We start from the raw sequence: 16,799 nt of genomic DNA, 5'->3' as shown, positions 1-16,799 counted from the left end.
AATCTTTAAACAGTAGTATAATGTAGAAATAAACTTATTTCCATATGCAAATATCTACTGTGTGTGTAGTAAAGAAAAACTCTTGAAATAGCTGCCATCTATTTTTTTTTCTTTTTTTTTTCTTTTTTCAAAGTCTTCCAGAAACCTGCAGGGAATGCAGTCTTTTAAAGTTTAGCAAATTCACCCTAAAGACATTGTGTTTCTCTCTGAAGGCAGTGTGCCTCCAGCTACTGTTTCTGATGCCTTTTGCTACCTGCAATAAAACTTTGGCATAAAAAGCCACAACAAAGCTCATTATTTGTACATACACAAACAGGGGAGCCAACACAGTCTTAAGTAACTGCTCTGGTCCTTAATGATAACTCTCAGTAATCAAGTAGTTTAATTTTAAAAGAATATAATCTGTTTACATCTCTCTAGACATACTACTGGGAACCAAAGTTTCAGTTGTCAGGTTTTAACTTTGAAATTTCTTGACCAATTATACATTCTCCTTGCAGATTTGTTTCTGTCCTCTCTTTTCTTTGACATATTCTATTTTATATGGCATGGCCATATGGTTTGATGTAATGTCAAAAGAAGGATGCCCCTTGCTTTAGATCTTGCTTTCTTTACAGTGTGAATGAATAGCCAATGAAAGCTGTAACCTGTCAGCAGCTTGTTTTCAAGACACTGGTGTTTATTATCCACGAACTATGTACAAGCCCATACCCTGCAGGACTGGCTATGTCCTTTTCTCTGCAAATTTTGTGCTCCCATTGGCCTCATTATCATTGATAATTTAGGCAGGGAGAAACTTTGTAGGAGAGAAAGCAAGGAAGTCCAGAGTGATTGTGCTCCTTTAAGAAAGTTGTTTCCCTTAGAATATTTCCTTTGTCATTATACTTGCTCTTTCGAATTTCAGGGGAAGTTTATAGCAACCTTTAAATACAGTGGCTATTACTACGGACTTGGAAGAGACACTGTAGAATCAATTGCCAGAGAGGGTCTTGCAACCTGTGTTCACTTAGAAATAGAGGTAAGGATTACTTATTGCCTAATCATTTTTGAATGAGTCATTCTGTGAGAACTGTCCTGGGGAGGAATTCATGCAGTTTGACTAAGGTTTGGTTCAGCTGCCTAGACATAGCCACTTAGTGACAAAAGAGACATCCTATGGCCTTCTGCCCAGCCTACAGCTGCTGCTGATACATTTGAACTGGGCGTGTGGGCTGCATTACGGTCACTGGAGATGTAGTTATTTGGTCAAATGAACTGTGTTTTTAACTCTACTGCCTGTATCAAGTAGCTCTCTGTTGTCTATACATAAACCACACCACTCCCTTTGTAGACACCCACATATAGTCAGATAGATCCTTCTGCTGGCTTCTTAAAATTTCCTGGCCTATTTTTTCAATCTTCAGCAGCCTCATCTCCCCACCACATCACCAGTACTTTCCATTACAGTATCCTCAGCTTTTCAACCATGTGCTTTCCACCCATCTGCAGCTTATAGTGGGACTAGTCTAGAGCTGCACACCTACTGATCACCCCTAAAAGAATGCCATGCTTCTCCTTTGCTGATGAAGCAATGGAGAATGCATGCAGGCCTGAGGCAATATTTTGGGCAGAACTATTAAAAAATGCAATCTCTTTGAGGGATTATTGTACCCTCTCTGAGATTTGTCAGGTGCACATGCACAGATGGCAGAATCTCAGAAGTCGTGCTGCGTTAAGAAACTAGGTCACAAACAAAGTGTCAAAACCTATCTGTTGGAATCCCAAAAGAATAACTTTTTAGCTAATTTTCTAATTATGGACTTCTCATTATCTTAGATCAAGATTTACTAGCTAGGGGTTGCAGTGACAAAAAGGAAAGGCATGCTACATTTCCTTCCAAATTCTTTCCACAAAATAAGCTCCATCTATACGAGCTTCCAAAATGAGAGACTCTACAGATGCCCAAATTGTGATACTAAGTGTTGCTGTATTTGTAGGGCTAAGCTATACCTCTGGGGGATTACTACAAGTTAACAGACACTACTACACTCCATGATAGATGGGGGGGAAAAAATAGATATAAAAAAGAAATGTAGGAGACTGCAGTGCTAACATAGGATCCTAAGTTGTGCATCCAGAGTTAGGGGAATGACTAGGGAGACTTGAGCAAAAATTGATACTAAATTTAATTAATTTTAGGATTATTATTTTGTTTGTGAAACTGATGATCGAAAAACTAGTTTTCAGTTAAGAACCTTAGTGTTCATAAGGAGTTTTAGTCCCCTTTGGCCCAAATAAATCTGTACACATTTACTGGCTTGCATATAAGCGTACAAATAACAGAATAGCAGCATGTCAGTGCTAAAAAATTAGTAGCTCCTTGCTCAAATTTAATACTTCCACAATTTAATGCTGCAATCCTGCTCTTAAGTGCCTGTTACTTGACTGATATTAAACAGCAAATTAGTAACTTAATCTCTGTGTAGTTTCATTTCCTCTTTTTCCTCAGTCTTGTGAGAACTGTGAATCACTCTTAGTGTCCACTGATTGCAATAGGAATTGAATGTGTTTGTTGTCTTGCCAGACAGACCTTAAATTTACAAAGGAAGAAAAGTAGGAGAAGATTAAACATGATGGAGTGGGGTGCCTTTTAAAGCTGTTAATTCTTCACAAAGTAGATGTGTTATCAAATAATTTAGGAGAAAGAACTTAATGGAACATCATGTTTATTCATAAGGAGGTTAACCCAGCAACACAGGCAGTGACCATAACTTTTACTGGGTATTACCAAAGCTACTGTTATGGACAGACAGCTAAGGAACTCCTTTGTCACTGAAGTTTCAAGATCACATAGTAATTATGCATAGTCTTGTATCACTGTGGACTCTGCTAGCAGATGAGAAACAATAATGGTGAGTTATGTATCTGAATAGAAGTTATCGAAGTCCATTATCTTCTGCGAGGCTCATAACAAAAGTGATTTAGCACTATTAAAAGAAATTTTAATTACGGTCTGTGGGCTGACACTAAAAATTTAGAGCTGTTCATTCCCTTTAATCTAGAGTATATCTTTCACTGATAAAGGAGACTGACACAAATTTTGAAAGTTAAATCTTGCTGAGTCTACACTTCCAGTTAGTGAAGCTGCCGTGATTCTGACACACAGTTTTGTGTTGCAGTAAGCGCGTTTGCAGTGCTTTCCCTTTGCTTGTGTAGCCCCTAATACCTGCAGAGCAGTTGAATGATCTGCAAGTTCCAACCAAGGGTGTAGTGGCAGAGTGGCTAATGGGTCTCATTATGCTTCCAGAAATATAAGTACACTTTGTCTCCTGCCAAAGACCACTCGCTATGGCACTTGGTGGTGGTTATCCAGTCATTCAGGCTGGGGAGTCAAAGGAAGTAGGATATAATACTAGTCACATCTTTTCTATAACTCCATGCTGTTAACTCAAAAAATTGAGGTGCTTTAGCTATGTTAAATGAATGGACATCTTCAACTCAGGTAATCCTTCGATCTTTCTTGACCTCATATGCAAATTCAGGAAACTCAAATTTTACTCCTTTTTTTATTTTCCAAATATCTCTTTGGTTTCAAACTGTCAGCTCCTGTATTCTTCCATTCTTTATTTTAAGGCCACTTTCCTTAATCTCTCTTTATTTCGTATTAGACAGTCACTCATCCTATTGTCTCTGTATAACAAATCTATTGGGCACACCAGAAGCTTTCTGTATCTCTTCCTTTTTTCTCCTCCCCGCTCATTCCAGACTATTGATGGGCTGCCTTCCTATTCCTACATAGTTCTGGGACATATGAATCATTTGTTACGTTATTTCTTGATCAGAAAGAGAACTCATTCATGGTGCAACTTCAGATGAGGAGGGTGTTACTAGGCTGGAATGTGGGTCTGCTTTCTGCTGGTTTTCCAATTTCTGGGTAATTGCAGGCCTAGCTGAAAGTAGGTGGTCACCTAGCTGGATGCAAAGATTTCTGTGCCCCAAATTCTCCCCTTTAGTTTTCACCAAAATGAATAGGATTTTCCCCAGAATCACTTCCTGAATTTTTCAGAATGGATTGAAGTACTGTTCCATACTTAGAACATTGCAACTAGGAAAAAAATCTAGTAAGTGTTCAGCCTATTATTGGTTTTTGCATGACTTTGCTTGTATTTGACTATATTTTAAAATTATTCTGGAGAACCCCACCTTTAAGGATATGACAGTTCTGATGAAGTAACGAACAGTGCTCAGATTTGACATATTAGTCCCTCTCTGTTCCTACCCACTTCAGTGAAGAAGGTGTATCATGCCTCAATGAAAATGAAATAAGCTTCCCTACGTTTACTACAGTGCATGGTTTCACTTAACTTTGGATAATTTGTTCATCACCAGACACTACAATGGTTGTTGGCCTGTTTTGTTTTGGGTTTTTTTCACAATGATCATTAAACACCCAAAATGATCATTTTTATATACATGATCATATATGTATATATGATCATATATATAGAAGTAAAGCCAAGAATTTGTTGTTAGTATGATGGAAATTTTAACTGTCTAATTTAAGAATCATCATTAGTCTAGGTCTAATTATTACAGAAAAAGGAAGAATAATAATGCATTTAGAGTACTCATATACTGAAAAATTCCCAATAATAATTATAATAATACAATTAAAATTGTAACACATGCTATCTGTTTTGCTGCTGTTATGCTCACCCTTTCACTGCTTCATTGGGTTCTAAGATTAGTGGTTTCCCTCTGGTGTTGTCATTGGAGGGGGATGTTACAGCAAGTTGTCAACATCTGAGCCCTTTTCTGGGAGGATATTCATGTTGATAGTTTCTTCTTTCTCCTCCTAGGATCCTCTTGGGGTCATTTGTATATGTTTCCTAACACGTTTACAAATTTCTCTTTCTTCCTTGGTCTGCAGCTCCAGGTTACATATGAATTCCTAGAATTGTTTAGGTTGGAAAAGACCTTTAAGATCATTGAGTCCAACCGCTAACCTAACACTGCCAAGTCCACCATTAAATCATGTCCCTAAGCACCACGTCTTTTAAATACCTCCAGGGATGGTGACTCAACCACTTCCCTGGGCAGCCTATTCCGGTGCTTGACAACTCTTTTGGTGAAGAAATTTTTCCTAATGTCCAATCTAAACCTCCCTTGGCGCAACTTGAGGCCATTTCCTCTCGTCCTATCGCTTGTTACTTGGGAGAAGAGACCAACCCCCACCTCGCTACAACCTCCTTCCAGGTAGTTGTAGAGCGCAATGAGGTCTCCCCTCAGCCTCCTCTTCTCCAGGCTAAACAGTCCCAGTTCCCTCAGCTGCTCCTCATCAGACTTGTGCTCCAGACTCTTCACCAGCTTCGTTGCCCTTCTCTGGACACGCTCCAGCACCTCAATGTCCTTCTTGTCGTGAGGGGCCCAAAACTGAACACAGGATTCGAGGTGCGGCCTCACCAGGGCCGAGTACAGGGGCACGATCACCTCCCTACTCCTGCTGGCCACACTATTTCTGATACAAGAATTCATTATATATTGTGCCCTTTATGTATGTTAGATGCTAGTTCTTCTTGTTGCCCTTAAAACCAGCTTTGTCCAGCTCCAGAGCTTCGTTTTTCAACTGACCATTATTGAGAAATTTATAGTTGTGAGGTGTCTAGTGTGAAGACTGTGCCCCATCTCTTACCACACCATGCCTGTAGTCCTCTACATTGTGTCCTGTGTTTTCACCTCTCAAGGTCTTTGCTATCATGCCAGGCCTGTATTTGTCTACACTGTTATTATGTCGGGTCGTAAACATCTCATTTTACCTGGACAACTGCTTGTTACTGTTATCCATATAAAACTATGGTTGTACCACACAAAGATAAACAAAAGTAAAACAATTACATATAGACACCTGGTCAACAAGAGAAATTGCTGTCACAGCTGAACCAATTAAAACAAAGTTACAGCCAAGTCAAGAAAAGTTCAGAGCGAGCAGGACAAGCCTCAGTCCTCAGGTCTTGAAAACTCAGTAAAAATCTTATGGCAATGGCAACACCATATGGCAGGGCTACATGGTTACAATATTCTGATTTATATGTAGATAGGGTGAGAGGGAGAGAGAAAAGATTCTTCAAAGTATGAATTGGTGCAAAGGAGAGCTATTGGAAATTCAGGATTGGTACCATTACCTGCAGCATTTAATAAGACCTTGTCTTTAAGTCCTAGCATGCAGACAGGTCTCCTTTTTCAGATCTAGCTGAAATGATTATAGGTGTTTGCAGTCCTAAGCTGTGGTGCCAACCAGAGCCGTTGTCCTTACAGCAGAGTTGATGCAAGGCACATGTAAATGTTTCCTAGCCTGCTATACTAAAAGTCCTATTCAAGATAGTTTATTGCTGATAAAAATGGTTCAATTAAGATGGCTGACTACAGTGTAACAGATGAAGAATGTGCACATCGTATCTCTGCTGGGGAGTGTGGTTATACCCACTTTTGGGAGGGGGTAACTGCTCCAGCAAAATAAATATGGCTGTATCTCAATGAAGTTGCACACTTTCACTTAGAAAAATATACCAGCTGAGGAGAAAATTGTCAGTTTGTTCATAGTGGAAAGCTAAGGGCCAAGGCGGTGATGCAGATAAGTTGTGCTGTGTGTTAGTACAAGAGTGTGAGTCAGTGATATGCACATTTAGAATAACAAGGTCCTGATGTAATAGAAAGGATGGAAAAGAAGGAAACGTCGTTAACTGGTGGGTATGAGAAGTATGATGCTTTAAATCCCTGTGGAATTTGACTAAAAGGATTCTTTCACAAGTGTGTTTAGAATAAAGTTATACTACTAGAACACTTTCCACATGTAGCTTTAGGGCACTTCACCTTGAACTTGCCTATTTTGTAATGTTGGATGCTAGATCTTGAGACCTGTAGATTGGATACAGGTTTCCAGTACTGCTTTCACAATAATTTGTGATAAATACAGAGTTGTCCTAAACTCAGCTACAACTTCAATAGGCACTTAGTTTCAGTTACAAAACATTGCATTTCTCTGCTTAATTTTACAGGGTGTGCGTAGCTTGAAAAATACGTACTTTAAACCCAGATATATCCTGTTAGTACCAATGAACAAAGAAAAATATGAAGGACATCTGCGGAGGAAAGGATTATTCAGCAGGCCAGAGATTGAAGAGGCAGTCTCCAGAGTGGACATGTACATCAAAATAAGTCAGGATTTTCCAGGGTACTTTGATGCAGTAGTCAACACAGGTAAGTTAATCTTTTTCATACTATAAATCTGACTTCTAATGTCACACGAATAGATGGACTGAAACTGCTATGCAGACAAAGCTACTGGCAAATACTAAACTAAGTATGACAAATGGTTTGATGTTCAGCATAACAGTTTAAACTATGCCTTAATTGATTTTCCCAGTTAATTCTTGTCCCAGGAATCTAAAAGCTCTGGAGGTCTGTCAGGACTGAATTACTCTGCTATGTCCAAGTTGTGCTTTAAGCCCATCTAGAAAGCAAACCAACTATTGAACTCAGCAGCACATTTCTCCTATGAGAATATTAAACTGATCTGTGCTAATTGTCTGTTGGTTTCTGGGCAGAGTTCAGAAGTGCTTTTGATCTAACAGACCTAATTATCTCTGGGTAGGATAGGCTTCTTTCAAGTGTTGAAATGACAGCTGATGTGCAGTCTAGCAATGTCTCACTGTGAAGAAGAGGCTGCTGCAAAGCTTTTCCTTGTAGAACTCTTAGGCTTAGTAACTTGCTCAAGTTCCCCAGCCTGAAACAAGGAATGTGAGGGTGGTAGGTATTTCATTAAAACAAATATTTGCTTCTTGATATTTAGGAATTGAGGATAGTAGGTGATAGAGAAGAATCCTTTTCTAGTTTGTTCTGTGTCTGCCCTTTTGTGGAGGTGATTTTTGTGGTTCACCACAGTGATGGTGAAATATATCAGTGGTATGAAATATTGTATTTGTAGTTATTGTCAAGGGCATATGGAGCTTGCAATTTAAATACAGCATTAAAGAAATAAAACACAGTAATTGCAGAAGGAGAATATTTAGGTGAGTGCAGAAACTGAGATGAATTTCAGATTATTTTCTTGAATGTGCTATTTATGAAGATGAAGATTTTTCTCCCAAAGAGATAAGCTGGATGAGTTAAGAATGCATTTCTATGTCAAACTTCTCTGATTTGTAACTTCATACTGGTCAAAGCTTGTTTTTTTCATTATGTATCATTTCTCTCCATCATGAAATGCATATCCCTTTCTGCAGATGAATTGGATGAGGCATTCACAGAGCTGAGTTTCCTCGTAAAGTCATACCTGGGTTTGGAGCCACCTGCAGTTTTTGATAGCACTCAGGACTTGAATAGCAGAGCAGGAGCAGGTACTGTGTCTGGGCACATGCTACTGCTGTTTTTATCAGTAGAGTATTCCTACTTATTTGTTTCACAAATTGAAATCTGTGAATGATGCAACCTGTGAGACTGCTTATCTCTGAAAACTCCACATGCTTCTCTGTAATGGGTCTCCTGGGCTGATTCCTCCCTGGGATCTGAATCTTTAATGGAGATCTTTCCAGGTACTTTACATCACTGTGTGCCCTGAGGCAATAATATGCAGAAAGTGAGTTGCCTGACTCTTCTGAGGATGGTTTTGGGCTGAGGATCTCCCATTAATTCCAGATGAATCACAAGTGAGATATGTGTCCGTGGCTGAGAGCTTTGTGCCTATCAAACTGTTGAGCAACAAGAAAATGTCATGGCCCTGAGACCTTACTTTACCCTCTTCCCCAGGATAGCCAGAAGCATGAAGAGGTATATGAAAACCAGAATAGAAAGATAGAATCATAGAATCATTAAGGTTGGAAAAGACCTCTAAGATCATCAAGTCCAACCGTCAACCCAACACCACCATGCCCACTAAACCATGTTCCTAAATGCCGCATCTACACATCTTTTAAATACTTCCAGGGATGGTGACTCCACCACTTCCCTGGGCAGCCTGTTCCAAGGCCTGACCACTCTTTCAGTAAAGACATTTTTCCTAATGTCCAGTCTAAACCTCCCCTGGCGCAACTTGAGGCCATTTCCTCTCGTCCTATCGCTTGTTACTTGGGAGAAGAGACCAACCCCCACCTCGCTACAACCTCCTTTCAGGGAGTTGTAGAGCGCGATGAGGTCTCCCCTCAGCCTTCTCTTCTCCAGGCTAAACAGCCCCAGTTCCCTCAGCCGCTCCTCATCAGACTTGTGCTCCAGGCCCTTCACCAGCTTCGTTGCCCTTCTCTGGACACGCTCCAGCACCTCAATGTCCTTCTTGTCGTGAGGGGCCCAAAACTGAACACAGGATTCGAGGTGCGGCCGCACCAGGGCCGAGTACAGGGGCACGATCCCCTCCCTCCTCCTGCTGGCCACACTAGTTCTGATACAGGCCAGGATGGCGTTGGCCTTCTTGGCCACCTGGGCACCCTGCCGGCTCATGTTCAGCCAGCTGTCAAGATGAGTGAAGGCAACTTATAACTTCACTCCAAGTGCTTTTGGGGTGACCCACTGTGGGGTAAACCCAAATGATTGGTAGTGTGTTTAACAGAAGCCTTTTAGCCCTTGAATGACTAAGGCTGGAGCCTCATGATCACTTCCAGCTAATCCAAGTGCTGGTGCTGCAAAAAGTGGTCATGCCCAACTTACCTCTCCTGCAATGCATTTCTAGCCTGCTTGTTGCTCTCATTCTTCTGATTGTGGAGTCATTTCTAATCTGGATCAGGGAATGGTTCCATCCAAAAACTAACCTAGGAAAAAAACCCACCAACTTTCAGGCAGATCGATTCCTTGATCAAACTCGTCATGCAGCTACAGAATTGGCTCAAGGAGGGAAGAGTAGGGGAGAAGAGCTTCATGGCTGCCTCTGGAGGAAGAGAGGAGGATGACTTGTCAGAGGCAGCCTAACTAAGATTAGCTTAACATATTTTGAGAACTCAGCTGTAACCCTTGAGTTTATTCCAGACATGGCAGGTTACCAGCTGGGATGAAAGCAGAATATGATCTCTAAAATACTGGAGAAAAAGACATAAGAAACAGACATTATGGTAGTAAGATCTTGCACAACATGGACTAACAAGAAGCTCATTTATGTGAACTCTTTCCTCTAACTCCAAGAGCCTCCATGGTTTATGGCTTTCTTGGTTAGATCCATTGCATATTTAGAGTTTCCTAAGTAACACAGAGCCAATATTCATGACCTTCTGTGTGGCTCAGAAGGCTGCAAATAAAAGTAGCTGAAGGGAGGGCAAAAATATCTGAAATGTTAATGAAGGATAGTGTAAAATTCATCAGTTCATCATTTCAAGTAATTTTGTATGCTGAAAGAATTAATAAATACTGATTTCCCAGTGGACAAGAAACAAGCTTCTACACATATTGTGGCATCTCAGTGCTACAGCAGTGGGGACCTTTCTGAAGAATCTTATTTAATCTTAAACTATGTAGATTTTATTTTCATTTCCAGAGCTTCCATGTTTGTTTGAAGTGAGAAAGAAGACTTCCTTGCCTTATTTAGTATAATATTGTAACTTATTTGTCTTAAAAACACTGGAGACGTTTTGTCTGAGAGGCAACAAAACCCACCAAACCCTAACTAGATTATCAGGAAAGAAGAAAAAGGGGGAGGATTAAGGATAAAAGATTTTTATATAATCATGGTATTTTTGAAGATATATACGTATGTATCTGAAGTTCCTTTAAAGGACTTTGTTTGTATTCCTCAGCAGTTCTGAGTTCTTTCAGTGAGTGACTTGTCACTAGTTACAGAAACTTCATTAATAGTACTAGATTTTGGTAATTCTGCTGTCCATAAAGTAACTTTTAAATTTACTATGCACCATTAAATTCATTTAGAGCTTCTTTTATAGGTGTTTAAATAAATTTAACTGTCCTATTTCTAGAGATCAGGCCTTCTTATAGACTGTGTGAAATAATTTAAAAAACTTGCCCCAAGGTTGTCTTTAATGTGGACATTTTTAGTAAGATAGTAGCAGGGGGAAGATTGGTTGTGTGAGATTATGATAGGTTGTTAATTCTTTTTTTAATGAACTGCTGTGCAAGATCTTTTGCTCATGTATAGAGTAAAAATATTGGGAGAAAATAGATAAGTTCTTCTTTTTAAAAACTTTTTATAGCAGAAGTATAATACATTTCAGAGCTGATAATGCTTTGTACTTGCATTAGCAGCTTTCATCCACGGAACTCAGTACTTTACAACTATTAATTATATCTCACAGCAGTCCTGTGGAGTATGTGTTACTATTTGTATTTTACAAATGAGGAAAGGGACATTTATGTCAAAGACTGATTATTTGTGATCGTGGGCACCAGAAATCCCACTGAAGTTTTGGCAGTGTGAAGCTCTGCACCTCTGAAGGTTAGGCTCTGTACTTACTCAGTGTCCAAGTGAGTAGTTTACTGTGCCTGAAACAGAACCCACCAATCTCAAGTCTCATCTCCTGTGTTCTTAACACCACATCTTCTGGCAGCTACAAACAAGCAGTATATAATGGCTATGCTGAGAGTCATCTGATGACTGTTGAAACTTTTTAATAAAGGCATATACTAAGAAAAATAACCATATTTAGAATATGAACACGTGTATGGATGGGATGTTTCTTTGCCTTTCATCCACTACCTTTGTATGTGACTTCTTAGGCTGTGAGCTCTTGTGCTTTGATATGACACACAATACAATTAAACCTTTCTTATGATTGGATTTCTGCAGACTGCCATGTACCAATATTTATAAGAATTTTTCTGTGACTTAATTTCATATTTAGATACCATTTTATAGACAGGATAAATCCCAGTTTACAGATTTTTCAAATTTGAATAAAATGTTTTTGGAAAGAGCAGGTTAGTTGTGTCTTCAGCTTTCTGGCTTACAGTCATGTTTGATTCCTTGCAATACAGCAGTGGTGCAAGTCTTTGGATTTCTGTTCACAGAAATTCAGATAAATAACAGAAGAAAAGGTGTCCCACTCCAACTCCCCATCACATTCAAAGAGCTCTGAGAAGGTTAAAACTTCTAAGTAGGTAGACTATAATTAGCTTAGAGGTCATAACGGTGGTGCATATCAGAACATCCATAACAAAATGAGCTCATTTATACACGGTTAAACACCTCTTCCTAGTCCATTAACGTAGGGGTGTTTTTTTTAGATTTTTCATAACTTTCATTTGCCTAACTATTCAGGGGGGATAACATTGTTATATCTGTGAAGTACTTGGAAGGTTTAAAAGCTTTTTGGGAACTGCGTAGTTTATATGCTTTGTAAGTTTCGCAGCTATCTTTTGCGCATCCAGAATTGTGCCAAAAGCCAGCTGATGATAGTTGCAAATTACTAGTTTCTTTTTGTTTGCTGTAAGCAAAGTGGTGTTCAGAATATCTTCGTTGAGAAGCGTCTTTTCCATACTAGGTTCAAGAATACGGCTCTTACAAGAGCAAAGATTGTCACCAGGTGGAGTAATTACTGGAACTTCTCGGTCTTCATCTGTCAATGAGTTCCTGGACTCTTCTGCCAAAAACTATCCAGGAGGCATCTCGGACAAACTTGCCGCACAACTGGGCTCTGTGGTAAGCAGCATCTACTCTAACCTTAGACAGAAATGATAAGTTGTATGCAAAAGTACAAGTTAGTCAGACCTTTCTTCCTCCAGAGAAAATTGACACCTGTTCTCTGGCCATCTTTCATTTCAACAATATTTACCAGTTCCCCAGAGCTAAAGGCAGATTGATGAGAACGAGGCAGGTAAACTCAGATGAGAGGGCAAGCTGTCGTTTCTGCTCAATTTTACACCAGAATAAATCTGTTGATTGTAATTTATTTCATCCAGTTATGTCTAGTTATGTCCTGGTGTAAGGGAGCTGAATATAATCTCTCAGTTCTACAAGAAGGTATGAAACTATCCTATTCAGAGGAAATAAATGCAGTTAATAGGACAATGAAGATTACTTATGAATGCCATCCTGTGGCAGTGGAAAAACTCGTTCAGCCGAGCCTTTCAGAGTGTATGCTAGTGATAACTGCTGGAGATTAAATTTAAGCACATTTTTCACCTGCTTTTGCTTTTTCAATCAACAGATTCAACAATGTGCTTGGATTTCAAATAACCTTTTGCAACTTCAGCTTCATCTCTCTTCTTTTTTTACTTCTCCTTAACAGTCCTTTCCTTAAAGGCATTCATTCTCCTTGCGGGCAGTGGGGGAGTTGGGGCTATGAAGCAGATGTGTCCAATGCTCTTTTTATACGACAACGACAGGAGAAAGAGAAAAAGAAAAATGAAAGCTTTAAACTTTGTTCCATTCCAGGGTGATGATGTCATTATGATGAATGATGGCTTGGCAGGCATGACTTGCTGTATGATTTTGCCACTATCCCTGTATTTATAACTACCTCTGATGTTTAGAATTAGTGCTGTAGATGGAGCAAAGAAACAGGCCCTCCTGCCCCCGTTTTCCAGCCTTTAAAAAAGGCTCTCCTAGGTGTGGAGAAAGGTATGACTGTAAAATGGCTGACATAAATAGGGAACTTCCCATCTTTCAGTCTTCTGAAATGAAATACTTCTTTTCAAGCCATGCAGAATTAAAAAAAAGTCACAAGTGTTGTTTATTTTCATGTTCCTTTCATCCGAAGGTTTGTTAGTTTAATGTGAGAGAGAAGCCAGACTATTTCTTACCTTAGTGGCACTCTGCCATCAATCCTACCCCAGCAATTTATTTTTCTCACTTTTTATTTAATCTTTTTTATTTAATCTTTTTTATTTTTATTTTGAAAGTTTACATTTTGTCAAGTCAGGGAGAAGTGGTTTATGATGAAGGAGTCTATCATTTACCTTGGGTTTAACTTACTTAGTGGCCATAAGGCTCTCTTTCTTATTAGTCTCCTTGTTCAGTGCTAGTAATACCTTTTTGTTATTTACTACACTAACTTTCCAATATATTTTTACATGCAGAGGAAGCTTCACAGCATCAGCTGAAGTCTCAACATAGTAAAACATTCAAGGTGAAACACAGGTGCCTCTTAGACCATATTTAATGAGAAGAATATAAATATGTCTGTGGCCTTAAAGTAAAATTTTGTCTAAAATGTTACATTTGGGACTGCAAATGATTTTTGTGCTTTTGGCACCCAAATAACGTGCTGTCACTGCAGTAACCACGTCCCACTCCCATCATGTGGAACTGGAAAATAAAAAAAAAGTGAAGAAATCAATGTGAATTATCCACAAGCAAAATAAGAAGCAGGATCTGCTGCTCAGGGAAAGACAGTAGATCTGATTCCTTGCAGCCTTATCCCTTGTGAGCATGCCAACCCTGCACTAATTTTGTATGGCTGTAATTAACTATAGAAGGTATGAAGAGAAAGGTATCTATACCTGTAATCCACACAGAAAAAAGGGTCAGAATTATATCCTTACCAAAAGAAGGCAAAACAAAACACAAGCTCAGTGAGCATCTAAGCAGAGCCTTACTTAGCATAAATAGTGAAGGAAAGTGAAGGAATTCACAATAGTCATAATGTGAGCATTCAGCAGATTAACTGTATTCTCTTTCGTTGCATTGTTCATGATGTGATTTAGCTATTAAATTGATAACTATCAATGGCTATCAGCTGATAACAATTCAGGATTTAATAACTTTGCTCTGTGATTTACATTTTTTTTTTTTAAGCACACTGTAATGTTTCGTTTGTCTGACCTGGCAAATTACATTGTCCTACAGCACATGTTAATTAACACACCCTTAAAACTCGGGACCACATTTTCCAGTCTGCTGAGATCATAATGTGTTCATTGTATAAAGTCACTTTAACTAACTGAAATTTGCAAAAGGTAATTCCTTCTTTGAGGGGGGAATATTGTTTGATATAAAGTTGGTAAGGCAGGTTTTCTGCACTGCTGGAGCAAGGAGACAGTGCATTTAAGGAGTAGCGGAGGCAAATTGTTCTGTATTCAGCCCCTTGCTGGTGAAAAGAAGCTAAAGACAACAGCGTAGCTAGAATTATCCCTGCTCTAGCATACTGGGAGGTTGGGATGCTTTAAAAGTGGTTCTCTGCAGATATTCCTTCCTGCTACATCCTGGCACATTTTCACTACTATGAAGAAATGGAGCTTCACTGGAGATGAAGATCTTCATTTTTCAAAGCTAGCAAGATCTCAGAACAAAATTTGGTTTGTGTAGATCAGTGACTCATATTTAGCACCTTGTTAGTTATAATATAGGTCTGCTATTTTCCCAGAATATATAAACACATACACTCTAGAGTCTTACAAAAGAGAAGAATATCACAGCCAATTAAGTTACCATATATACTTTTAAGTTGCTGTATAAAGTTGGTCATATTTCTTTATCAGGAAGAAGCGTCTCTCCAAAGGCGTTGTTCTGCAGCACGTCAGGCTCTGTCAGGGAAGGCGCCTAGTGCATATGTCCAGCTGTTTCAAAGGTAATGTAGAGTGGTTTCAGCCAAGTCCTTTGCAATAAAGTGAAAAATGCCTGTTTAAGATTTCTTCTTCACTGCTCTTAAGAATGAATTATTAGAAACTGTCAGGGATTGCAAATCTCATAGACAACTCTCCTTTCTATCACTTTTAAATCTAGCCCTACAAATATATCACAGACTGCCTGTCTTTTGACTTGGGAGTGCAGCATTCCCAAAATGTATACCGAAAATGTATGAGGCAGAGCCATCCACAAGTAACTTGTCTAAAACTATGGAATTATTATTGCTTCCTCTCTGAGAGAGAGCAGAAAAGGATAATTTTTCTGGCAGTTTACAGTCTCTGGCTTGTTTTTGAGCACTACTAGTAATTAGCGTTGGAAAGTCACAGCCGTGCTCAGCGCGAGGTTGTTTGCTGCAGTACATCTTCTGTGGATCTCTCTGTTTAAAGCACAATTTCTGAAAGCTGACTCCACTTCCTAATTTTTTTTTTTTTTCCCCCAAAAATGGATCCTGTCTTGACTGTCTCTCTTCCTTTTTCCTCATAGTCACAGCCCTGCAAAAATGATGTTAGAAGTCTGTAAATCTCAATGTACCTTCTTTGATTGATCTTTTGTGGCACTCCTGCCTTCCCCTGGTGTAAATCTTCCTAATCTGAATTCTTGTTTGCTTGCTTTTCCTACCTGCCATGAAAAGCCTCACAGTGTTGACATTTAAAGTATCACATAGGCCTCTAAATCAGCAATCATCAGAACGAATAGAAAAGTTCACACCTTTCAGCTCATTTCAGGCCTGTACAAAAGCAGTCACCAATTGTACATACCAGATGTGTTGATGAAAATCATTCCAATGACAAAGTCTGGAGATTGATTATTTAAAAAAAAAAAGAAGGAAAGAAGGAAAAATAAAACCCTACTGAATTAAACTGTCTCTAGAAAACCAATGGCAGAAGCTTACAGGCAGAGATGCAAAATCACGATGCATTTTCCAAATCTTTACTTAGAGAAAAGTTTTTTTAAGTAGCTGATTCATTCATTTTAAATTATGTTGAAATAAGAAGAAAAATGGAAATCAGTGTTTTCTTTTGCTAGATGTTTTGAGTTTGATTTAGTGTTGCAGTGTGAACTGTTCATCTTAATCTGCCTTAGTTTGTTGCTCTTTGCTCCCTTTATTCCACAATACTCATTCGCTGGAAGCTGATTTTGGAGTTAAGTATCAGACTGCTTTGGCAGAGCTGTCAGGCAGGTGAGAGAAAATCCTGTCACCCCCAATCAGCATTTGCAATTACCAGGCCTCAAGGGATAGATGCGCTCAGCAGAATTGGAGGCA

The 16,799-nt window shown here is 39.1% G+C and overlaps 1 protein-coding gene across 1 annotated transcript in view; it reads left to right on the top strand.

The window, feature by feature from the left end:
* The window catches only part of LRGUK (leucine-rich repeats and guanylate kinase domain containing), a 52,429-nt gene that overhangs the window by 24,561 nt on the left and 11,069 nt on the right, over window positions 1-16,799 (top strand). Inside the window, exons 13-17 of the mRNA XM_009576130.1 lie at window positions 905-1,018; window positions 7,035-7,236; window positions 8,262-8,375; window positions 12,450-12,607; window positions 15,388-15,476. Coding sequence (XP_009574425.1) covers window positions 905-1,018; window positions 7,035-7,236; window positions 8,262-8,375; window positions 12,450-12,607; window positions 15,388-15,476 — 677 coding nt within the window. The remainder of the gene's footprint in view (window positions 1-904; window positions 1,019-7,034; window positions 7,237-8,261; window positions 8,376-12,449; window positions 12,608-15,387; window positions 15,477-16,799) is intronic.

This window comes from Fulmarus glacialis, unplaced genomic scaffold (genome assembly GCF_000690835.1).
Source record: "Fulmarus glacialis isolate BGI_N327 unplaced genomic scaffold, ASM69083v1 scaffold2900, whole genome shotgun sequence".
Classification (NCBI taxonomy): domain Eukaryota; kingdom Metazoa; phylum Chordata; class Aves; order Procellariiformes; family Procellariidae; genus Fulmarus; species Fulmarus glacialis.
This window is presented reverse-complemented; position numbering and strand designations above follow the sequence as displayed.